This window comes from Phalacrocorax aristotelis, chromosome 5 (assembly GCF_949628215.1).
Source record: "Phalacrocorax aristotelis chromosome 5, bGulAri2.1, whole genome shotgun sequence".
In the NCBI taxonomy this organism is placed as follows: Eukaryota; Metazoa; Chordata; class Aves; order Suliformes; family Phalacrocoracidae; genus Phalacrocorax; species Phalacrocorax aristotelis.
This window is the reverse complement of record NC_134280.1, coordinates 496,662-522,812: the sequence shown is the minus strand read 5'-3', so window position 1 is coordinate 522,812 and position 26,151 is coordinate 496,662. Positions and strand designations below refer to the sequence as shown.

The window sequence follows — 26,151 nt, the reverse complement described above, 5'->3', positions numbered from 1 at the left end:
TAGAAGCAGATTTTGATAAAATCCAAGTTTAGGACAGATGCCCTAAAATGCTCTTTCATGTCTGAGCACTGACTGTGCTAAGCTTTTCTAATGTTGAAGCGTGACAGTGAATGCCAACCTAACGGGGGGGGTGGCCAGGAGGAAGTTGAGGACCACGTCTCCCTCCCACTGCTCCCATGGGTTGCATGTTTATTTTTAACAGAACTTCAGGGTATTCTGTTCTGTTGAACTGTTCTTTGTAGAGAATAGTAGAAAAATGCAGTCTTGCTCTGTGGATGCTGTGGTCCCATGGCAGCAGTGGGCGAGTTCCACGTCCTTGAGGCAAACAGTTTGGTTGGCCAGTATTTGGAATATTAGGGTGTGTTTACTCAGTTTGGTTAGTGAGCTCTGAGAAATGATTGGAAGTGTCTGCAATTCCTTATATTGTCTGGGAAGGGCAGTAGCTTGTGGGGCATATCTTTAACAGGCCAGTGTGTTCTATGGAGCTCAAATCAGACTTTCAGAAGGAGGTTGTGGGGTTTGGTTTTTTTTTGTTGGTTGGGATTTTTGTTTGTATGTTTTGGGTGGTTTTTTTTTTTTTGTCATCTACTATATAGAGTAGTTTCAGCAGTGTGGCAACTGCTGTTTGACTTAGCCCTCAGCTGGCTTCCTAATGAAATCAGTGCTAATTAGCCTTCTGTTTGGAGGATCTTGAAGGTAATTTCATTGTGGTGCTGGTAGAAAAACCTTTATTCCCTACTTCTGCAAGGTAGATCTTGGTTTTAGAGTACCTTTTAGTGCACTGTTACTCTGACCTCTCTTTTGCCTGGCTGTGAAGCCCTCCAGGACTGGAGCTGAGAGGCAGAGAGGTACTTGCAGGTTGCTGAAGCCATAGGGTGCATTGCTGAATGACGCTCTGCCTTACTGAAAAGGTGTACACAAGCTGCAAGAAGTAGAGAGCTCTTTTCAGGGACCATTAATAAAAGCAAAGTATTTAAGCCTCATTCCATGTAATGTAAGGTGTGAAAGAACAGTTTGCATTAAATACAGTCTATGAGTGAAGGTGACTTTTATAATATGGCAAGGCATGCAACTACTATGTGATATAGTTATGTGATTTACATTCAGGAAAAAAACCCCCTTATTAGCAATTTGCACTTTAAAATTAAAAGAATGCTTCTGTGCTGTATTTGACTTGTATAAAAAACTTGCTTCATCGGGTTTTTAAATATTGGTGTTGATCTATTTTTAAATAGTATTTAACAGTTTAAGTAAACTTCGGGGGATGTAGAATATCAGTTTGAAAAATAATACAACTGCTCTGAGAGAATCTTTCTAAAAGCTAACTGTGGATGAAAACATTGCTAATATCCCTTGATGACATAATATGCATTTCAGAGTATCATGTTTATAGAAAATATTTCCAGATTTTAATAACATACAAACAGTCTGTGCAGTGCTTGCATTTCCCATGTCTTCCTCTGAGCGTTATGTTCCAAAAGCCTGTTACAAAGGTTGAGGTTCAGTACCTTTGACCAAGAAATATTAAAAAAGCTTAAATCAGGAAAGGTGAAGTAGCACATCTTTACCCTCAGCCAATTTGAAATAATAAATTAGAAGGTTTTGAGTACCAAAGTCAGGACATAGCGTAGCTTAGGGTTTGCAGTTCTGCAGTTGGAAAGGTTAGGATATGGTATTTTCCAGTATAACTCTGTTATAGATGAAATCGAAGACTGACTTTATAGGTACCAATTTTGTTAGGTTGTAGCAACAGAAGGAGATACAAAAATTTTAACTGCAGGAGGAATAAAATCCACAAATGCTTAAGTACGTTTTTCTTTTTGTAACAGGTGATAAATCAATATTTGCATGAGTCACTGGTTTAAAGAACCATTAAATTCCCACTTTAATCTTTTAATAGTTTATTCCATTAAGAAAGAGTCAAAACAAGAAACATGATTGTGATGAAACAGTGGTTGTTTCAGAATAAATCCACACCCATTTTTTAACATCAAGAATGCTTTTCTTTTTATTTTGAAATTTCAGGAGCTCCAATTTCAAAGACTTACCAGAGAACTGGAAGTGGAAAGGCAAATTGTGGCTAATCAGCTAGAAAGATGTAGGCTTGGAGCAGAATCACCAAGTATCGCCAGCACAAGGTACAAGTCCTGATGACTTTACTTTCATATGTCCCATAAATTAAAGCGCTTTTTAGTGGTGCTCATGTCCTACATACATATATTTTCACTGATAGCTGTTCACCTTCCATTAATATCTGAAGTATAAAAAAAATGCAGATTTGCTGTAAAGACTTGTGGGGCAGTTTAAAGAGGCCTCTCTACTCATCGATTATATTTTCAATAGACTGTATAGAGCTTTAATTTCTCTTTAAATATGTTGAAGTTTGTTTTTAAGATTCAGCCGAAGAGAAATGCAGTAGACTTGTACATATTTGTATCAGAGTAACAGTTCTAGTTAAATACAGTAATCCAATTATATTTTTTTTCCTGAATTAACTCCCTGGTTTCATCCAGCTTTACTGGAATACTTTCTGTTGTTACATTTGTTTTCAGGGAACATCTTGCTACAAGTGTATTATTAGCATATTTAAATAGTGTGAAACATACCTAATATACTTTACGTACAGTGACAATAACTATAGCAAAGCATTTTGTTAATATTTCAGTTTTAACTAGTGTTCTGATTTTTATTCCTTAGCAAACTTTTTAACTCTAAATGTGTTCGGGCACTCATTCATCTCAACCACATTAAATGTTTGGTAGCTTTTGATTCTGAAAGCCTTGATAACAGTGTGTTCATTTATACCTGCATTTCCAGTTACAGAATAATTTCTTGCCTTAAATACTGTTTGTTTCTGTATTCTTTCAGCCATATACTTGGGTATAATTCTGAAATGTTTCTTCCTGTGGCCATAATAAATATTTCTGCAAGTTAAATGGAAAGGTTTTCCTACAAAAACTTAAGAAACAAGAGGCAGTTATTTACAAATAAATTAAAAAAATCCGGCGTAGCAGCTAACACAGGTGGTGTCAGTACATCGCACTACCTGACCTGAGTTGTCATGTGGCAGCATTATTCCTCGCATGAGAACTTTCGTTTAAGAAACTTTGAAATATTCAGAAATATTCCTTGGACAAGATGACTGTTTTATACCCTTCATGCTTGCCTGTCTTCCCTCTAGATCTGCATATTTCTCCAGCTGTTGCTCAGATTTTTGGTTTGAAAGCTTAAAAAGTTAGATTTCTATGGAAGAATAAGTAGAAAGCCTAAGTTATTTTATGCCTCCAGCCACCTGTCATTCAGTCTTGAATGTTCATTTTGAGTGAGTTTGACTGAGTGATACTAAGGAGAAGGTTTTTCTACATCCCGGGTCCAAAGCATTTCACATCAAGGAACACCAGAGTTAGCTTATCCCACAAATCATATTGTGTAGTTTTTGAAATAATGTACATTTACCAGTATCTACACAATAAGATAGATCCCATACTTGTTTCAAATACTATCATTTACCAAGGTGGAAAACATAATTTATAGCATCATGGAGTCATTTCTTCTTTTGGGTGTTTCCTTATGGCTAAATGATGTTTATATGTGTAAAGAAAGGTAATGAAAGTTTTGGGGAAGAAAATACCGGCACATAAGTTGGTTTGTAGTATGCTTTGGTACGAGTATACTTGTTAGTCTACATAAACTCTTCAAGCTCCTGTATTCTGGGCCATAAATTTTCTGTGGTTATTAATAAAATATTTTGCACATTTAAAATTAAAGCCTAATTATATTCTTAGTTCTTACAGACACCTCTGTATTGTGACCACTGTTGTTGTTTTTCTAAATTTTCTTACTCCAGCAGAGTCTGGTCCGGTATAGATAAGAATGCTATTATGCTGTATCACCTGTTTTTGAGGGACACAGGATATTAAAACTTGGTTTGGAGAATATGTTCTTAGACGTGTGTGCCCTTGGTTAATTTTTTGACTTATTCTTTAATGTCACTGTTCCCTTTAAGAGATGAGTGAGAAGCTGGGTTGGGGGGGCGGAATCTGTATTTGAATTAGATGCTTTCATTGCTTCGCAACCAGTTGCTTCCAGTGTAGTTTGAAGAGTTGTTCAAAGAATCAAGGTAAAACAATTTCTTAAAGCAGTATCACAGCAGACACAAATACAGCAGCAAGATTTATAGACATAAATGGTACGTGTGTCTCCCCAGACTAGGTGATGTGAATGTTTTGCTAAGGCTGACAAGAAGTTAAGTAAACACAAAGGGGGCACTGAGAAAAAGCTTGGAAACTAAATGCTGGGTTGAGAGATTGGTCACAGACAGCTAACGCCCTGCTCCCAGAAACACAGAGGCGTTAAGCATGTAGAGAGCAAGATGATGTTTCTCCTAGCCAGGTGTAAGAATTGTCTGATCGTCTTAAATATAAAAAAATCCCAAACCAAAACTATGACAAAAAATAAAAAAGCAAGCAAAACTAAACCATAAGATGCATACGCCTTTTTATTTTTATCCTTTGTTCAAGTTTTCTGTCCCTGAGGAAATCAACAGTGCTTTGTTTCAGAGATAGCTCTTTAATCTCCTTTAATGTGGTTAAAACGTTTGGGAGCATTTCGTCTCGGAGGTCCAGCTGAAGGCTTTGGTGGCCTGGGTGGTTGTAGCAATGCCTCTGATTTTACCCACTTCTGAAGTGGATTCCTGCAAGCCGGCATTGGCCTGGAGGTGGTGCTGCTTTGCAGAAGAGATGCTGAATGAAGCCACAGGTACTCTTGCGGCAGCACACGCCTGTCTTGGGAGTTGCAGCTTGGGCTTCAGGCTGTTCTGGGTGTCGGTCGGGTCATCCCTCTGAGCCAGCTCATCACCCAGTTGCACACCTGCCAGCCCACGGGAGGCTGTGGTAACAGCTGGCGCGGGGAGGGGGAAACGCCATGTCAGTACCGTCAACCAGCTTAAACCTCTCTGCAGCTAGAACATGTAGCTTCTCAGCTGGGCTTCGTAGCTGGGAGCCCAAGCGCTAGCACAGTACGGAGGGCAGGCCGTGCGGATGTACCTGGATCAATCCAGCTGGAGGTAGGCACCAGTGATCAGACCGTCACCTGCTTGAGTGTGCCTGAGAAGGACTCTCACTTCAGAAGCGTGGTTCATTCTGTTGGTGCTAGTTCTTAATACCTGTATTGCTTTGTACACATGAACAAAGGAAGACACAGAAGGTACTTGTGGTTTAGGTTTGTTAGCCTGTTGCCCACCTGCACTACAACTGTACTGTAAGTGCAGGCAACACGCAGGAGTAGTTGGCTGTTTTGTTCTCTTACGAGGAGTGTGAAAGATGAGAACAGGGGCAGATCTGCAGATCCTAGGCAGTTGTAGTGTAATGGGTGGAGAAGGAAGCGCTAGATCAGCTGCAGCCCTGGATTCCAATATGGCTTATTTTTGTGTACCTGTAGGTTACTTGCCTGTTAAAATTATTTCTCCTCATAATTACTTTTATAAATGGGCATTGTGCTCAGCACTTCTGAGATTTTTCATGGCATCCCATACACTTTCAAACCTCTTAAGAGCCTGAAGTGATACATGATTAGTGTTGCGTATAAGTATTAAATATTTTTACCCATGTTACACGCTACAAGATGGGAGAAGCAATGCGAGGTTTCAGTTGCATCTTCTTACTTTCTTTTCGTGCTATAACACGCACAGGTTTCTATGAAGAAGGCACTGGGCTGTTCAGCCTCCCATACAAGCAGATACAGCACTGCAGCAACTTTCCATCTGTAGTGTTTCTGATTCAGTTGGATTCAGTTCTGGGCTGCCAGGTGTGTTGGAGTAGGTGCCCATGCAGGTAGATATCAATATGTATCAAGGGTCAGTAGTCAGGCTCACTTTATAAAACGCATTGCCTAACCTCTCAGGTGGGAGCTGGCTGTATGACTCTCTCAGTCAACTGATTACCTTCGCGAGTTATCCATTGTTTGTACCTCGCGAACCAAAAGTCTCATACTAATTTAATTGTAAAATACTGCACGCGTAGTAGCAGCTTGTCACAAGCACTTTAACAAAAGAAAAGCAGATAAGCGGCACACTAGACTTCTTCAGAACGCGAGCCCCTTTGGTGGTACGGTAAATAATGCAGAAAATGCTAACGCTTCATGTACTGAACGGTCAGTTTGGGTAATAATGTGCCTACCTGATGTCTTCTGAGTTTTGTAAAATTAAATGTATTTCATAGCTGCTAGGATGGTTTATTTTCTCTGCTTTACATAGCAGATAATCTTCCCAATGCCAACTGAAATTCAGCGTGCACTTTCTGTAGCAGTAGGAAATAATCCCAAGTGATTCAGTAAAATACTGCACTCTGACTGAAGGCTGTAAGCTTTCTATGAGGTGGCCGTGTATTGCGTTTCATGGTCACGCATTTTTTTTCCCATAAAATGGAAGAATGCTTATAAAGAGTGTAAACAGAGCACGTAGTTTTGCTTGAAAGCCATCACACCGTTGTGTTAAGCCGTGTAACTTTCGTTGCACTTGAGGAGCAGTAACATGCAAGGCGCTTCCAACCTGTGTGCCGCCCCCACGCTCGGGGCATTCCATGGCGTGCAGCGGCAAGCTTATCCTGACAAGACTGTTCACAGTGAGCTGATCTGGGGATAATTATCCTTACAGAAACTAGCTTCATTTTGTTCGTATGACGTATCAAATATTTGAATAGAAAGGTATATTTGAAATCGCTTGTATACATTGCAATATGTGATATCACCAAACTTTCATGGCAAATTATAAGCTCTGTAAAAGTTACCTTTAGAATTGGTATGTGCTTTCAAGGCAGGAAGAGAGAAGGAATGTCAGTAATTTAAATTATTGATCTGTTTGTTTGTTTGTTTACACTAATACTACACTTATTGAAATTTGAAAACAAATCAACTGAAGGGCTACATTAAATTTAAAAGTAATAAGACAAGATATACCTAATTTCCTTTGTAGAGCTTCAGTGTAAAATAAAAGCAGGGCTAAAATGTGTTCAACAGAATTTAGCTAAATAATGAAAAATTTTAAATCAAGATCTCCTAGTTGATCATCATAGAACTGTTGGAAGAATATTTTGGGTACTTTGTCCATTTATCCTAACAATTTAGAAGAAATTATGATTAATTCTGTCATTAGTAGCTAGCTAAGAACTACTCGCCGTGTTAGATAAAATTTGGAGTCAGCAGGCCACCTGACAGCTGCCGATGCTGGACGTTTGGAGGAGGTGTACCCATCCCTCTTGCAGAATGAAGGCATCTCCTTTAGTTAGAAATTGGTCCATCCTCTGGTTGGTTTAGGCGTTACAGTTACTGCTTACAGGATTATAAATCTTTAATCTAGCTGTAGAGTTTCTATTCTCTGTATTACAAATAATTGCATATAAAGATTTGGGTTTTATTTTACTATGTTTTAGGCTGTAATGATATCTTGTGACCTTAATGCCAGAACTTGAGAATGGATCGTTTAGGTTTGTTTTCCCGTTTCTAAAACAGTGTCACTGAGTGTCTCCTCCTCTGTCTTTACAGTTTGATTGAACTTTGAAATGCCCTTACTTTAGAATTCTCTTAGGAAATGAACTTATTTTTTCTTAGCTTCCATTTCTGCTAATGCCCTGGGGTGGTGGGGGAGGGGGAAGGAAGGGAAAAAAAGAAGGAAAAACAAGAGCGGAACCATTGGTCTGTAACATCAGCACACTTTCAGGATTTTTTCATGTTTTCTTCACAGCCGGTTTCGCATTTGCGTTTTTCACTGTACCTACATGTTAGACAGACGTTTCCATTAACGTGTTCCCTTCTGGTTTGGACAGTTTCTTACTTGTTTACTTCAGGTCTTCAGGCAGTCCTGGGAATGTAAATACAGTCAGAATCATGCTTATAAGTAGTTTCATTAGTGGTTAAGGTGGACATGCTACCTTTGATGTGTATACAATGTGTGTTGCGTGTTTTCTAGGTTGCAGCTTTACCAAATGACTTCAGGAATCATTACAGGGGCCCCTACTCTAACCCCTAAAAAGTCACAATATTTCCAATCAATCTATCATTTCATAAGGCTAATTAAGATGTTCAGCGTAGTGGGGGATCAAAAGCACTGATCTTAAGATTCATAAGACATCATTCTAAGCCTCTGATGCTGAATGCTATATATTTCCTGTGGCACTCAGGCAGCATCAGCTGGTCATTTAAAACTTCAGGGTGTGTTGTCATTTGTCTTGAGCCCACAGAAATTTAGAAATGCTTATTTTTCGCATGTCTGTATAAAAAATGAGTGAAACTTGCTAAGTTTCTTGTTGTAGCTCCACTATTTGTTTTTTTAGTTTTCCATTTACCTAGACTGTAAGCTTTTCTGAAATTCCATCAAAGCTTTTGAATGCCACTAGCATTAAGGAATTTTGGGGTTTTATGCAATTTGCTGATGTTCAAATATTTAAAAAAAAATTGTAGCTTACTGATGAGTTGCTCTCATGATAAACTGGAGAGTGATGATTTAATATTGACTTCAGCTGCATATAGAAATACTTACTGTCTCACCCAATAGTAAACTGGGCTACGAAATAGGATTGTTGTTTTCACTGTGAATGTTCATCTACCGCACTCTACGCACTGAGGTGCAGTAAGTGACTGTGTGTAGCTGAATTCTGGTAACTGCTCGTGCAAGATGACCTGAAGTCTGCAGCAGACAGCTGTGACCGATCAGGTGGTACGTGTTAACCTCACGCTCTGAAAATGCCTGAAGTTCTGAAAGGGCAGGGAGTGTTACAGTAGTTACTGTAGTACGTCGTGTAGCTAAAATAATACTTGAAGGACTGTTAATTCTTTCTGAAGGTAGTCAAACATGCCAGAGACCTGCAGCTTGAATTACTGCTGTGGGGTACCGGTAGGAAGACGTTGGAGACGGGTGGTGTGCCGTTACTGCTGTCACAGTGCTGCCTGTGCGGGGTGTCAGGCGGTGTAGGACAGGAGGGTGGCAGCAGTGTTTGGAGGTCCATAGGGCTGCTGTTCCTGTGCCCAGCTGTTCTGCGGGGCTGCCTGCTGCGGGGCTTGGCAGCCTCAGTCGCTTCTCAGCGTTGGGTTGCAACCTGCACTAGCATCCTTCGGTATGGGTGACCACACTCAGGTGTAGTATTCCAACTACAGCTTGCTAGATTCGTACCCAGAGCGTTAGTGCTTGCCTGAGTCAGCTGAAGATTCCTGGTGAGTCGCAGGACCGCTTGCTCTTGGTGGCAGAGCTGTTCAGTTTTTGTGCGGGGGACGTAAGATGGCTGTGGTACTTTGTACAGTGTCTAGCAGAGTGGGTGCAGGAATTAGGCATGTTAGTGACATCAAGAAGATAGCTATTAGAAAATTACCTCTTTTAGTTAAAATATTTGTGAAAACTTCTGCTAACCTGTGTCAACAAGAAAAGCAAAACCAGGAAATCTTGTTATACTGATTTTGATGGTTGCCAGTTGCTTGTAATGTGTATTATAAGTTTATGGAGTTTCATATATGCCATTTTATTAGAAAAATTGCCCTATACCAAGAATTTACAGTTATACAAAGCTTTAAGCGTTTGTACTGCAGGTAATTGCAAACACGTTCTTGCTGTAGATATTTAAAATGGAAGATAAAGGACAAGTAAAACAATACATTCAGTCTTAGCAGGCACTTAAGTTTTGGCTGGCAGCTCCACCTAAGCAGCAAGCACAAATCCCTGGGAGTAAACCATTTGCTACTGGGTGCCGGACAGAACAGATGTATTCCAATGGTGAAAGCTTAGCCAAGCAGCAAACTAAGATACCAGAGGAATGTGTGTGAAGTACGTACGTTTGGTAACAGAATTCTATGTTTAGCTTTTTACATATTTTCACCATTTTAGAAATATTTACTAAATAATACTTTATTTTTTCAGCTGTTGCTTTTTTTTGATGACAACAGTGGTATATTTAAGCAGTTAAGCAATGGATGTCATTACTTTTCTCTCAAGCAGTACTGATTGACATTTCATCTTGTGGAATACTTGCCAATATAATAGGCTTAAACAGTTTCTTGTTGTATAATACCTGCAAAAGATCTATGTAGCACCGAGAATTTAAATTAACTGTCCAGTCTAGGAACTGAAGATCATAGTTGTGTTTACATAACTTTTTAAAAATAGCATACTGCTTAAGACATCTTAACAAAAATTAGAAATCTACAGTTTTCTTAAATTTTAGATGTGTTCCTGTAGCCTTTCTTATCCCACACACAGCTACTGCCAGAGACCTGGCTGTGGCCTCGACTGGCCAGGTCTGCCTCTGAGGGGTGGCTGAGTCCTTGAGCTGTTGTAGCCATTTAACTGGGACGAATGCTGACCTCCTTTTCTAACTTGGAAGTCCAAAGCTGGAAAGGCTTTACCTGAGATCTGTCCCTTGAAGACTGTGAAATGGTACTAGTGATACTTAGTACATTATTTTTTCTAAAGGACTTAATATGAAACCTTTTTCATTTCTCTGATTATTATTTTTCCAGATTGGCAGCTGGTTCAAGTTTGTGTCTTAAGACATCAGCTTTGAACTAAAGCTGTAAGATGGCAAAGAAAAGGTATGACATTAAGAAGGGCAAAGGGAACCCAACCAATCCAAAAAATCCAGATACTTACGAATTACAAGCGAGGAAAAATGGAAAGGATAAAAAAACCCAAAAGTTACAAAATCGATTTCAGCAGAGTTGGTATGCGTGGGCCATCTTCAGTTAGCAAATATTTGTGTTACTGGCTGAAAAATTAGTGTTTCAGTGTATGTATTTTATATGCCCTTAGTGTAATATTTTATGTCACTTATTCTTTGTACTCTTGCAAAGCAGATTGAGAAGGGAAGAGAAAATTCTTTTCATGTACATGACCGTATGTCTGATATTTTATCTATGCTTTTAGCTATTTTAGCTATGACCCCCCCACCTCTCTGGGCAGCCTGTGCCAGTGCCTGACCACTGTTGTAGTGAAGGAATTCTCCCTAATATCCAACCTAAACCTCCCCTGACGCAGCTTGAGGCTGTTCCCTCTCGTTCTATCACTGGTGGCACTTCAAGGTCCTTCTTGTCCCGAGGGGCCCAAACCTGAGCCCAGCATTCGAGGTGGGGCCTCCCCAGGGCCGAGCACAGGGGCCCCATCCCTGCCCGGCTCCTGCTGGCCACACCAGGGCTGACACAAGCCCGGGGGCTGGTGGCCTCCTTGGCCACCTGGGCACTGCTGGCTTATGCCCAGCCGGCTGTCAGCCAGCACCCCCAGGGCCTTCTCCGCCGGGCACTTTCCAGCCACTCTGCCCCAGGCCTGCAGCGTTGCCTGGGGTTGGTGTGACCCAAGGGCAGGACCCGGCACTCGGCCTTGTTAAACCTCGTACAGCTGGCCTCGGCCCATCCATCCAGCCTGTCCAGGTCCCTCTGCAGAGCCCTCCTGCCCTCGAGCAGATTGACACTCCTGCCCAACTTGGTGTCACCTGCAAACTCACTGAGGGTGCCCTTGATCCCCTCATCCAGATCGTTGATAAAGATATTAAGCAAGGCTGGCCCCAACACTGAGCCCTGCGGAACCCCGCTTGTGACCGGCTGCCAAGTGGATTTAGCTCCAGTCACCACAACTCTCTGGGCTCGGCCAGCCAGCCAGATGTTTGCCCAGTGAAGAATCCACCCATCCAAGCCATTTGCTGCCAGCTTCTCTAGGAGAGTGCTGTGGGAGACAGTGCCAAAGGCTTTGCTAAAGCCCGGGCAGACACACCCAGAGCCTTTCCCTCACCCACCGGGTTGGGTCACCCTGTCATAGGAGGATCATAGACCATAGAAGGATCATAGACCATCAGGCTGGTCAGGCAGGACCTGCCTTTCATGAAGCCATGCTGGCTGGGCCAGATCCCGATCCCCTGGCTGTCCTGCACATGCCTGGTGAGCACACTCAAGATGAGCCGCTCCATGACCTTCCCCGGTACCGAAGTCAGGCTGACAGGCCTGGAGTGCCCTGGATGCTCCTTCTGGCCCTTCTTGTAGATGGGCGTCATATCGGCAAGCCTCCAGTCGGCTGGGACCTCCCCTGTTCACCAGGACAGCTTGTAAATGATTAGACTTACTTATCAAAGCTGAAACATTTGGTAACTTCAAAACATTTCATCTGTAAAGTGACAAAACTAGATTATGAAGTCAGTAGGTGGTAGATACTGGATTTTTGCAAAAATAATAAGAAACAAGTTAAATTCTCAACCAGTTTAATAGTTCATGTGGTAGCTTTCTAATTACAACCCATAGTCAGAGCAATCTGTATGGTTCATAAGTCTTGTACATGTAGAGAAAGGTCAGTTAGCCAGATGTGCTGGTGAGAGGTACGTGTGGGGTTCTTCATAATCTTGTGTATTTAAGAGTGAAGTATTTCTGTACGCTTAGCCCTTTTTACCTTTGCTAGCACCACAGAAGGGTGTCATCTCATCATAAGGAACTGAGTTTCCAGAAGTTGTGAGAAATAAAGTAAAAGGTGAAGAGTGTAAAACTTCATGGTCAGGTAGCAGGAGAATTCTGGTGGCAGCATGCACAGTATCTGTCAAATAGTCTTCAAATTTCTTCGTTTCAGTGGAGCAAAGTATTAATGAGCAGTCTAACAGTAATAACCCATTATATCCAGGTGTGCTCGGTGAAGAGGAGAGAATATACTTGGTAAAGAAGTCATGTAGATTAATTAACATTCAGAACTCAGCTTTCAATGATTAAAATTCATTCAGTTTTATCAAATTCTTTTGAATTCAATACCAGTTGTAGTACAAATTTCCTCATGAATTTTTAACAATGGAAATATTTTTAAAGGTTTCATCAAAGTAGTTACAAGGTTCAGTAAAAAAAATGGGAAAATTGCACAAAATTTACTTCGGCGTGTAGTTACAGTCCACAAAATATGCCAAAGAAACAGTCTGGAGTTAATGCATTAGTTAGATTCAACAGTAGTGTAATAGAAATGAGAAATGTTTTTAAATTTTTATTTAAATGGAATGAATTTAGCCCAAGGCTGTGCAAAAATTGAGGTTTGGTGGTCTTGGCACAGCTTACTGCTCTGGAATAGCCACAGTTCCTTTGCTGCAGAGTTCCAGGTGTCTCTAGATGCTTTTGGTTTTTCAGAGAGCTGTCTAGCTTATGTACCATGTTCAATTAGTCTGTTCTTCTGTGGAGAGAGGTGTAATAGCTTAAGAATTAACCATATGTAGCTGTTTATTACCTCCTGTTAGCTGGAGGCTATGACCTTCTTTCCTGAAATGCCTCAGCAGGTTCTGTCATGCAAAATCTGGGTTTCTTTAAATCCCAATTTAAACTATACCACTAAAGGTAGTTTAAATCATGCACCTGACTTCGCACTCAGGTGGAATGACGGAATTCACATGGTCACAGTAGCCAAGTTTTGGGGAAGGTATCTGCTGGTTGTTGTAGGGTAAGTTCTTAAACTTATCCTAGTTAAACCCACAGGAATTCAATTGAACTACTTGCTTATCCTGTTTTGGCATGTAGTTTGGTTTTGTGTACGTACGTAGTGTTTCTGATATGGGACATGTGTGTTCCAGTATGCTAGTGATTTCACTGTTGTCTAAACTTAGGATATTTCTGCTTCTGGGCTTGGACGGGATGGTCCTTCAGGAAAGAGAAAATACCTGTGAAAGTTCAGGCATGCATCTGAATTTGGTGGAGTCTGTGTTTCAGCGCTCTTCTTTCCACAGGCATCTCAGAAATACAGTAGAACACAAAGAAACTTCTCAAGGCAGATAAGCCTGGAAAGTCTCAGTCTGAAGTTCAGCTCTTCACCTGTAATTCCGTACACCAAGTTTCAATCTATTTAACTGGTCCATTTTATGCACGTTCTAAGGAAAAAATTAGTGTAGCACCCCAAAAGACACTGAAATTGTAGACTGAGGGAAAGAATAGCCAATACGCAGTAAAATTTGTGTTGCTGCCTAGACATGAAGTTGGCTTTCAGACACCTGGAGCCTGTACTCGACTTCTCCTTTTTCTTTAAATTGCATTGTAATTGTAGTTTAGTTTATGCCTGCATGCAAGTTTAGCGCTCTCTTATACACAAATACTTTGCTTCCAAAAAAGGCTCCTAAATGATTGTTTTTCATTTAGAAAATAAGTATCTAGTATTGTTCATGTTGCTGTGCTGAAGTTTTTTGTGATTGGTAGCTGTGGTAGAAAAAAGTTAAACAAATAATACTAATTTAGAAATAGATCAATCTTGCCCAAATTCACAGTTTCATGCTGATATTTAGACATCATAAAATCTGATGGACTTGCCTATTTGTCCTTTAAATAGCTTTTTGTTTGGAAAACAGCAGCTTATAATAATTGCAAAAATGATTTAAAATTCATAGTAGAATGAGGAAATACTCTACATATTTTTATGGGAAAAATATATCTAATTTTAATAATACATGGGTGAATTTTGCATTTGTCTGCAAAGGTAGTTGTGCATCAATGCACATGATAGAACATCACTTTGCAGAAAAACAAAATGGTTGAGATAGTTTGATATAAAATAGTTACTGGAAAAATGCAAGAGAAGTAGGGCTTTACACTGGTATTAAACACCTTCTTAAGGCCTCTCTTTAACCTTGACAGTGTAAAATCTGTTCCCCGTTTACACTTGGAGGCGTACGTGTTTTGGTATGTCCAATGGTTTGACTTCTCATCATATGCAAAGGACGGGAATTCTCTCTGGAAAACTGGAAAATTAAATAACTGTAAAAACTGTAGGTTTGTTCCTGTCAATTTTTTTCAAACTGCTTTACATGTAGAAGGAAAATGCTCTAGATGGAGATTCCCAGCCTCCTTTGCTCGGCCCTACCATGAGCTGCGGATGCTCCTGTCTTTGAAGTGTTTACTGCTAATGGTACACATATGACTGAATGCTTGCTCTATACTGTTTTATTTACGTCGTTACAGCTTAAATAGCAAGTGCATGTCATAAATCATGTTCTTACCTGTCCTCCTGCGGATAGGTTATGCTGCTTGGTAATTTGCCATACAGTGAGCTACAGGGCATTCCCACTGAATAATACAAAATTAAAATCGATAACCAATGGTTTAGCTGTCTGTCAGTGTTATTTACATTTACATGGGCTATTGAAACTCTGTCTGCTGGGGGTTTTGTACAATTCTGTATGCTTTGATTAAAAAAAAAAAATCCAAAATAGCCACATGGTTCAATTCGTTGATAATTGTTTTTTTTTCCTTCTGCAGCTCTACTGAGAAGTCATTTCCTTGGAGATCATCAGGTATTATTTTTTATGTGTACCTTTTGCTTTAAGCCCCAAACCCTTTATTTTCTTGGCATTCATTGCTTATTTTGAAGTGAACTGAACATTAGCAGCGATGCTATGAATGTTTTTCGAGTATCTTTTCTAAAGTATAATATTAACATCCTCTTTCTCACGTGTGAAGAGACGTGAGTGTTACTGTGAAAGGCTGTTTTGGTGTAGAGGTAGTCGCAGGTACTTTTCTTTCACCTTTCTGTGCCTTTGCATTTTTGTGCGAGATGTGATGGTAACAAGAGCCGTGTGTATTGGGTCTCCTTGCAGTTAATTCAAAAATACTTTTGAGTTTTCCCCTTGAAAATTGATTCGCTTTTTCAGATACTCTTACCTAACTGAGAAAGTCTCCAATAAGCGAAGGTTTTGCTGAGAGCACTTTCCTATTTTTGTATCTCAGGGTAGCTTGAACTTCCTTTCCAAAACAAGAAACTTCTGTCTTGTAGTATTTCTGCATCTGCTCCTGAGTGTGTTAGGTGGAATGGGTGGGACTGTACCTTAAAAGAGACATTGAAGTCTCCGTTGAAATAATCCAATCCGTCCGTCACAGATCAGGGCATTTGACTAGTTAGGTTTTTTGCATCAGTTAGAGTATTTAATATTGAGGAGTCAAGCTTCTGAACAGTGGTCATCTCTTCAGGGTGATGAAGTGTATGTGTAGAAGCCAGCCTGTCAAAACCGCTCAGCAGGGCCAGAAACAGGGCCTCGGCTCCCTGTGAATTGCTTTTGCGCTGGGTCGTGTTTCTCTAATTCGATCATGCACTCTTGACAGAATGTCATATTAAGCAGAACTGGTCTGATGGAATCAAAATGCAATTGCCATTTTAGGTAGCTTGTTAAAAGTTTTATAAGCCATGTTCTGCACAGTGTTAATATCATATCTTCACGTAAGGGTGCATGCAGTTATAAGAGCTATCCAGTTTGTGCTGTACAAAGAATAAGCATTGTAGTTATCTGCTTGTTCATTCAAGCATATTCATTATTATGATAATTGTGACTATTTTAGGTAAATAAATCTCTCAAACTATCTACTTTCCCTTCCCCTTCCTGTTCCTTGTTTTATTTAGCGACTAAGCTCTTAGGCTGTATGTCTGTATTTACATGGTTCCAGCAGCCATCATGGTGCCACCTCAGCTGAGGTGAGGCACACATCAGCTTTTTTCCTTTCTTTTAGATTTAATATTCTCAAAGCCTTCTTGTCCTGGCATTTATATTTTGCTAGTCGTGGTGGTGCTTTTCAGGTATCCTCTTAGCAATGTTTTTAAACAGAAGTCAAATTTGTTTTTTCAAGTAATTGAGAAATGAGTTTTACTTATTCTTTCAGAGTGAAAATTATTTCAGGTTTTTTTCATCACATTATTTCCCCTGGGTCTGTGATGCTCCAGTGACAGTTCACAACTGGTAAAGATACCTTCCTACAGATCTTGGTTATTGTTTTACTGAATGATTTCATCCAATTGCATTCTACTTCTGTATTTCCTCCTCATTTTTTCCTGTAACTTGTTCTTTTTCTGTTGTTTGTTTTTCTATTAGTTCCTCTCTTTCATTTATCCAGCTCATATTTTTGTTATCCTTCAATTCTCCCATTTTTGTGTTTCTTCTCTGTAGAAATCTCCTGTGCACATCCCTGCTAAGAGGCCAAAAATCATATTTCTGGTTAAAAACTGTATGCGCTATTATAAACCGTAGATGTCTTTTTCTCACATCTGTGTATCTCTGAAGTAAGGCTTTTCTGGAGTAATGGCTCAGAAGTGGGCATGTTTGAAAAAATATTTTTTGCTTAGAACTTTCTGATACACATTTCATTTAATGTAGACATTTATGTTGTGACTGTAGCATGATTGTACGTTTTACTTGCAGATTCACTCCTGAGCTTTGTTTTGAAGTGTCACTAGATGATGCTTTACCAACTGCAGTCTGAAAAATACTGAAAATGAATGAAAACTCTCCCTTAAATCACCCTTTTTTCCTGACTGCAGATAGTAGTTTATATCAAAAAACATCAGCAAATAACGCGATAAGGTGTGACTGTAGCTGTAACTGCTTTGTGTATTAGTAGAATTATACAGAATTTTAAAAAGAAATATAAAACGTTGTTTTGCAGATGGTTATTATTAGAATATTAGATCAGCAGCCATTTATAAAAAGGCTATTATCTGATTCAGGGCACTCTCATCATGATTTATCGTAGCAGAGAGAGAAAGACAACAATTCATTTTATTGTGAATTCTTGCCTTTGTTAGCCTAAACAATCTTTTTTAGCTTTCTGAAAGCATTTGCTTAGTGGCAAATGTGTGATGGAAGCGAGATTTTGGTTCAGACCCCTGTCTTAGGAGCATTTGTACGGCACTGCACAATTGAACTTTATTCTTCCCATGTGTTTCTCCCAAAATTGATTATTTGTCAGTTTGACATTGATTTAGTATCATGTAACACCAAGTAAGTAAAATAACAGGGCCTTGTACTATTAGTTTTCAATCCTTTTTGTTTAAAAAGATTGAAGTTGAATATAATTAAAATTTAAATCTCCTGTCCCCGCAAGTATTTTATTCTAAAGGATATGCAATACCCACTGATGTGTTATGATCTGTTATCGAGTCAGTGTAACAGGAGCTGTGGAAGTGAGTTGTTTCAGTGTTGGGTTTCTGTATCATTTCTAGGCAAACTGATGATTACATTAATGGGAGTGTAGTAACACTTTTTACTAAATCTTAATTAAATTTGGTCATAATACTCCTATTACAGTAAATTAATTAGCATCAAATTTTACTAGATGGTTTTGACCTAAGAACGAAGTACTGATAAATAACAGTGCCGAGTGCCTGTGATTTCTAAGATGTATTGGGTTTTTTCTATTTTTTTTTTTTAATCTGGTATTTGAATAGTGTGTAAACATTTTTAGAATGAGTGTTCCTTTGTGGCTAATTGTGCAAATCGTGAGATGCCAGCATTTTGTGTACAGCTATTGGCAAAAATCAGAGTATTTCTCTACAGATTGAAAGGTACAAATGCTCTTGCATTTTTTATTTCTCCTCTGAAGTATACTGTAATGGCGACTGTTATGAAGAATTTCCAATAGTTCTTCTGTCAGGGGGTTTTGTCTTGTGTTTTGTTGGTTTTGTGTGGGATTTTTTTTCTATGAGTGTCACTAGATTTCATATTGGGATAGTCTTTGCCAGTTCAAGAGAGTTTTTGTTAGCTATTGCATAGAATTTTTTCAGCCCATTCTCCTGTCTTCCTCCTGTCTTCCTCCTAGCATCAGATTTCTGCAAACTCCTAACAGTTTTGCCTCTTTCTGTAACGTACTGTTGTATTCATTTTCGAAGAGCACTTAGCAGGCTTCGCTGTCCACAGCTCCGCACTTTCGACATGAAGCAGTCGCAGTTTTTACTAGGCTGTTGTGTCTTAGCATGTTTCTCTTGGTTTCTACTCCAGGCTCGTCCATGTATTTCTTCAGCAAGAATTTACGTATCTGATGTTACCTTTAAAGTCACCCATGTTTCCTACTCCCCTTCCTCAGGGGAGGTTTAGGTTGGATATTAGGAACAATTTCTTCACCAAAAGGGTTGTCAAGCACTGGGACAGGCTGCCCAGGGAAGTGGGGGAGCCACCATCCCTGGGGGTATTTAAAAACCTTGTAGATGTAGTACTTGGGGGCACGGTTTAGTGGTGGGCTTGGCAGTGCTGGGTTAACGGTTGGACTCGATGACCTTAAAGATCTTTCTAACTAAACAATTCTGTGATCATGTGATTGTATACTGCATCTCTGATGCCTGTTCTTCATCAATAAGTGTAACATGATGGCTATTAAATGCTTACTGTTTCTGTCAAAATAGTTTTGCTTTGGTTTTTCTTGTTGTTTCATGTCCTCATCTTTGTCCTTTTTTCCCCAGACTGTTGTAACTGTTTCCCTTCTTCATAATAGTGTTGTGACGTCTCCTTTGCTTTCTCTTTATGTATAATTACACTTTGCTGCCTTTAAAGTTCAGCTAATATTCTTAGAACTGAAGTTAGCTTAAGAGTTGTTAAAAAGTAAACATTTGGATAGTAGCATATGAAGTACGAAACACCTAAAATTTTCAGCAACTTCTGTTGATGGTACACAACAGGGATGAAGTTCGACTCAGCCTTTTACTTAGGAAGCTCTTGAGATTGTAGGACTTTAAGGCCAGTGATAGCTATCCTCTGTGCACTGCAATACGCTTGCACAATGTTTCTACGCTGCAAAGTGTATACTAGGTAATCAACTACATTTTTCATTAAAATAGGTTGGAACATACATTGGAAAAATTGGAATTGTAGAACCACATCGAAACTACAGGAAACAAGATTCTCAGACATTAGTAATAATGTTTTGTTCATCTAGTTTGGTAGATGATACCTGTCTACCAGTAGACTCTATTTATGTCAGAAATAAGTTCTTTGTTAGTATGTGAGAAAATTATCATGACTGAGTTTGCAGGAAACGTACACATGAACATTGGATTTATCTGAATAATTTTTTCTTTCAGATCCTCCAGCCACTGGTGTAAACAAACCCCAAGTGCCAGAGAGTATTCATACCAATGCCTATGACATTAGGACAGAACCAGACCAAGGGAACCTCTACTCACCGGAACAGACATCTCTCCATGAAAGTGAGGGTCTGTTGTGTGCATTTTAAATATTAAAATATATTTCTGTATAGACTGTATAAAAATGAAATCACATTATGAATGTAACAAATAACAAAGTTATATTTTATTATTGTCAATGTTCAATGCTTCTATTCTTATCCTGGCTTCGTATCTACAGGGTCGGTAGGTAACTCAAGAAGTTCAACACAAATGAATTCTTATTCTGACAGCGGTTACCAGGAAGTAAGCAGTTTCCATAACAGCCAAAACTTGAGCAAGTCAGAAAACAGACAGCAGCATTCCCTTGTTGGAGCTGCCAATAACAATTTGGCGAGAAGCTCGCGAGCTGAAGGGCAGACATCAGTCCAGGTACGCTCAGAATAGATTGCTTTGTCTCTGTACGCTGTCCGTAACATAGTTGTAAAGACAATAATTGTGTAGCTGGACCTGACCTACCTTTTATAGGCTGGAATTAATGTTATTAAATTACACTTTCATTTAACGCCTTCACCGGTTAAAATGCAGAAGTGGCTTGCAGCAGATGTAGACTTGTTTGCTGAAATCAGCATGCAGGTGTTCTGCTTCATTCACTGCAGCTGAAATTAAGTAAAACTTCTGAGGACTCCTGACTGCAGAGTGTTAATATAATATCAAAAAAGTATCTCTTGCTTAAAATTCAGTTGTGGTATTGGGGAAGACCTCCTAGAATTTAGCCTATATGTAGACATAGAGCTTAAAGGAAGATGTTCCTGTACCTTCTACTCTTTCTGGCTTTTCCCCCCTCTTTCATTAGTCGGAATGACAGTAAGACAATAATTGACAAAACTTTACTAACTTATACTAGAACTCTTGGCATTACTGTTCGTGAATTTCCAAAGTGGAGGAGTAGTGAGGGAAGAAAGCATAGGTGCGTATTAACATAGAAAACCAAATAAGGATGAGGAATGGATGGTTTTTTAATGTCAAAATGCCATTTTCTATCTTAAGAAATACTGGTTAGAAAGAAAGTTATTTTATAGGAAAACTTGAAGGAATTACATTTAGGGTAAAAGGTACTCTTCAGCTGCTTTTATAGATTGTTAAATGTGTGCATTTTGTGTTGGCTTCTCTGTCTTATGGGAAAAAAGTATCCACTATGTGGCCTAAATGATAAAACTAATAAATGTTTTCATTTTTAAACAGCCGTCAGTAAATATTGCTACCAACCGAGTCATGAGACGTGTCAGTTCAGTCCCATCCAGAGCACAGTCTCCCTCTTACATGGTCAGCACAGGTGTTTCCCCTTCAAGGGGCTCGCTGCGAACGTCTCTGGGTAGCGGGTATGGTTCTCCATCAGTTACTGAGCAAAGATCCCTTACTTCTCACGCGTACTCATCCACTACTCTGCCAGTACAGCGGGCAGCATCCCCATATGCTGCACAGAGACCTGCCTCCCCAACGGCTGTGCGGCGGATCGGCTCGGTTACGTCCAGACAGACGGCAAACCCCAACGGCGGGGCTTCCCAGTACCAAACATCGGTCAGAGTTGGCTCTCCTCTTGCCCTTGCTGACGTGCAAACCAGAGTAGCTTCTCCATCCCAAACTCAGCTGGGATCTGCTTCCCCGAAGCGTTCTGGCATGAATGCAGTTCCACAGCATTTGGGAACAACACTGCAAAGAACGATGCATGATATCGAACAGTATGGACAGCACTATGATATATATGAGAGAATGGTCCCTCCGCGTCCAGATAGCCTTACAGGTTAGTAAAAAGGTAAAGACACGGCTTAAAACTTGGTACAAACCTGCAGCTGTAGAAAACCCCTAACGCAATACTCATTTTATGGATGAAGCGTTGTAGCGCTAGAACATAATTGTGGTGGATGTATCAAATCGCTTGTAAATACTGATGTCAAACACTTACGTATCAAGTTCCCTGTGAATGCTGTCTTTCTCTATAATTACTAGATTGCTAGCCATGCATTAAATTAAATCCTATGTTTTAAGCAGATAAGTGAAATCCTGAGTCTTCCAAACAGAGGTATTTCAGTATTTTCGAAGCTACATTTAAATACATGTGCAGGTTATACACAAAGTAAAAGACACCAGGCTGCAGCTAGTTTTAGGTCTAGTTCTTTCTTAAAATACGCAGCTGAATATCACTGAAGTTTAGTCTTCTTTTTCCTACTATTTCTAGGCTATCTCAAAATACTTCAACTTAAATATAGGGTAACCATTGTAATTTTAGCTTAAAATAAAGCCCTAAAAGGAAGAATCTATTAATCTGAGAGGCAGTTCTTAAGATACAGATACTTTGCATTTTAAGTTCTGTGTGTGTTAGTGGTTCTGTTCTGACCTTCATCTGGACGACCACAGTCACGGTGATTTTGCAGTTAGACCATATGCTCTTTTGAACACACTGCAATGTCTGTTCTTCCTTTTAAACTGTCATACTGCAGGAAAGCCCAAAATATTCTCATTCCTCAGCAAAAGGCATAAGGCGTCCTCTCGCTCACCTCTGTTTGCAGGACGCAGTAATCTACCAGTGTGATAAGGGGTGGGGAAAAAATCAGTTTGACATGAAAGGCTATTCAGTCGTTCAAATGAGAGCAGTCCAGTGGGCTGCATAACTTGTGATCTAAGAGCAATCTTGTACTCTTAAAATATTACTAAGATGCTTTATAGATACCACTGCTTGAGAACATCACCTTGTCTAAACAGGTGAACTGATAAATCTTTAGAAGAAATGGGTTATTGGGATGGTGAATCAGTAATTCAGAAGCAGATGCTTTAGATTAAATGCTCTCAGTATTAAGGAAATAATTAGCAACTGTGGTAGTCAAGCCTAGAGAGCATCTTATTTATAGCCATCTCCATTGTAATCGTTCCAGGAAACCTGAAATGGTATGGCTTTCCTGTGCTCTGTGTTGCAAACTGTGAGTAAAATCTCTCAATACTATTAGAAAAAAAAAAACCCTCTTATATTCTGTAGTATAAATTAGTTTTCGTGTCTCCTTAGCGGGATCAGTTCAATATAACACCTGAAATCTTACACTCAAATTTTTATGTGACCAGTTCTGTGAGAGGAAGTTTGGATGTGGGGGAAGGTTAGTACTGTACCGGTCTTGAGTACAACCCAGAATCCCTCCCTGCTCTGCAAGCTGAAGGAGAGCGTGGATATATGATCGGGTCCTTTCTTCCTTCTGTGCTTACAGTCTCTAAGAAGGGTATCCGTGTGGTGCAGTGAGTGTCTTCCCAGGAGACGGCATCGTCACCTGCGAGGTACAGGTCCAGCTGCCTGCTTTGCCTTGGCGAAGGTCTTGTTTTCACCAACCATACATAGATGTCTTTCCTTAGTGATGACCTGTCAGACCCTCAGAGGTTTTCTTGCAGACACTGTGATAGAGCAGGTCTATGATTTTGGGGGGAAGGATATTAAAATATAGGATACATTTGGTTACACATCACTGTTTAACTGTATTTTGAAGTTGTTCCGTAATCTCCATTGTTTCATTACCTTTGCGTAGTTCACTTAGCATATTCTGTTGCTTTTACAGCTGCTACAGCTTTAGTGCCTACAATGGTAATGCCGAAGTGGATAAAACAGAATTAATTTTATAAAATAGTTTAAAAAATATCTTTTAAAAGCAAAAATTATACTGTGTTTGTGCCCTGCTTGAATTTCTGAATAACTAAACATTTAAAAATGTGTTTGTCTTGGCTCCATCACCCCTATGTCGCATACTTATTTGTTAACTTTTCTAACTCTGCTAACAATTTACGATTTGATGTAGTGAGTAAATGTTGTAGATAAACTCTGCATGTAATTTTAGGCAAGAAAGATGACAATATTTCTGTTTTAAGATTGAAAAAATGAAGTTAGCAGTCCAGAAAGGGAACATGAAGAATGCTGGTCTGAGACCAAGTGGGATGTATGTGATTGCCACGCTTGTTTACTGTAGCACAGTGGGATGTACATTTGGTCATCTTTACTCTGAAGAATTTAATTAAAAGAACAAAACTGATGAAATCACAGAACAAACAAAGAATGCCAAGAGAAGGGTCTGGAGTGAGTTTGAAAGGGGTGAAGGGGAGATTAGGCCATTGCAAGATGCAATAAAGAGTCGGAGAGTGGAAGAGGACCCCATGGCAAGGTAAATCTCAGAGGCAAAAGCAGCGCTGTGTAATTGTTTCAAAGGAATTAAAAATTCAAGAGACTGGAATACAGATGTTAAAAGTTTTTCAAGATTAAAGGGAATTTTCCTTGTGGTCTAGTATTCAAAAAGCAAGTTGGTATTGGTGGCCGAGGTGTTATGTAGAAATAATATAATATATAAGTAAACTGAGTTTGAAAGTAAGTATGGGTTTGGCTTATATCTTATTAAATGTGAGCATCTGAGGCCTGTTTAGCACTTGCTAAAGGTTCGGCCAAGGAGACTGTCAGGAGTGTGTAAGGCAGTGAAACATGAGAGAGCAGTATTGAAATCCAGCAATTCTGAAGTGCTTCCCCAATGATTTTTTTTAAAAGTAGGGGTAGGGGAGAAACTGATGAGTGTAGAGGAGCTTTTCCTTTGGCTGATGCGTCCTGTTAGAAGCTGACAAAGCTCAAGTGGGAAATGGTGAAGAACTCTCAGAATTAATTAAATTCTAACTATTTTTCCCTACCTAGTTTAGTCTATAAGTGCTTCTCTGTAGACTCTGGAAGTATAACTTATAAAATAGGGGAACTAGGATTGTTTAAACGAAAGCATTAAACATAGATGAGAAGGTTGGTGGAGGGTAGCTAGTTAGTACCCCACCAACACCAGGGGTATTGGTAGTCAGTGGGAGGGGTGGTGCTATAGGTCAAAAAGTGTTCCAGGGCTGAAAAAGGAGTAGTACAGGATTAAGACGGTACCACTAACATCCTAATCACGTGGCAGCAGTGACCTTAATAGGAGACTGGTTGCTAATTCAGTTAGCAAAATAGTCGGGGAAAGGTATATCGGTGCTGGTTACAGAAATACGGCAACGCACTGGAATGCACGGAAGGAAATTCTAGGTGGTGTGAATGATGTTTTCATGGAGCAGATAGAGGGGGAACCCTCACAGGGAGAAGCAAGTCTGAACTTGTGCAGAGCTGTTCAAAATGCTGTTATTGAAAAGCTGTTCTATGCCTCCGCCAACAACGTACTTGGACCTAGCACTGCAAAAGTGGTGGCAGGAGTTCCACTGCTGAGGAATTCAAGTTAAGTGAGATAGATTTCAGTTAAAAGGAACCCAGCTGAAAGGCAAGGCGGAAGAAGAGATTCTCATACAACAAAAAATACGTATATACACATAATGGGCTATTTAAACCTTTATAAAGACTTTTCTCCACACGCTTAAATCTCTGCTGCCACTGCCAAGACTTGCCCTTACTGCTGTGTATTGTTTCATTTTCAGGACCATGACCCCCTCTAGGCTGTGCCCTGTTTCACAACTAGATTTCTGTCAGGTTCACAACTTACCTTGTCATTGTGGAATCTGTGAACGGCTTAGCTTTTACTCTGTATGTTTTAGACTTGCAACTATAAATGCTACCAAAAAAAATGAGTTGGAAAACTTAGTTGTCAGTGTAGGGACAAAACTTTTAATCCAAGAAATGCTGTTTTTTCAACTAATCTTTCTGTACGCATCATTTCATAATGGAAAGAAGTTTAATGAATAGATCTCTGTAACTGTATATAACTAACACCTTTTCTTGGCTGAAGGAATAAAGATTCAAGCATGACAGCTTTATTATTTTTAATTGATATGGGCCATGTACATATTTCCCTCTTCTTGGTTTTAGGCCTGAGGAGTTCATATGCCAGTCAACACAGTCAATTAGGACAAGAATTACGATCAGCTGTATCTCCTGACTTGCACATCACCCCTATCTACGAAGGCAGAACTTACTACAGCCCTGTGTACCGTAGTCCGAACCATGGGACGATCGAGCTCCACCAGGGATCCCAGTCAGCACTGTATCGAACAGGGTCAGGTGGGTAAAGGGCTTCCAAAGCTCCTCCACTGCCTTGTGTCCCAAAGTCACGCCTAATTTACTTACTGGGGTTTTTCTGGAACCTTTGGTGTATAGGAGAACATATGAGAGATATGTAATGCCAATTTAAGAGGAAAATCTAGGTGTTATAAATTAATGGAGATAGAATCTAGATTTGAAGGACTTAAACCGACCAGCAGGAATTGCAAAGTTTTTGTGACGTTCGCAAGAAATACTTGGGCCTTTGTATCAG

At 39.8% G+C, this 26,151-nt stretch overlaps 1 protein-coding gene across 10 annotated transcripts in view; it reads left to right on the top strand.

The window, feature by feature from the left end:
• Positions 1-26,151, top strand: part of PKP4 (plakophilin 4) — a 95,932-nt gene that overhangs the window by 37,940 nt on the left and 31,841 nt on the right. For 3 of the 10 annotated variants that reach the window (XM_075092677.1, XM_075092679.1, XM_075092684.1), the window contains exons 3-8: positions 2,026-2,138; positions 15,232-15,266; positions 19,811-19,942; positions 20,094-20,284; positions 21,098-21,656; positions 25,707-25,898. In XM_075092677.1, coding sequence (XP_074948778.1) covers positions 2,026-2,138; positions 15,232-15,266; positions 19,811-19,942; positions 20,094-20,284; positions 21,098-21,656; positions 25,707-25,898 — 1,222 coding nt within the window. The remainder of the gene's footprint in view (positions 1-2,025; positions 2,139-15,231; positions 15,267-19,810; positions 19,943-20,093; positions 20,285-21,097; positions 21,657-25,706; positions 25,899-26,151) is intronic. The other 7 variants (XM_075092681.1, XM_075092678.1, XM_075092680.1 and 4 more) reach the window with 7 other exon arrangements.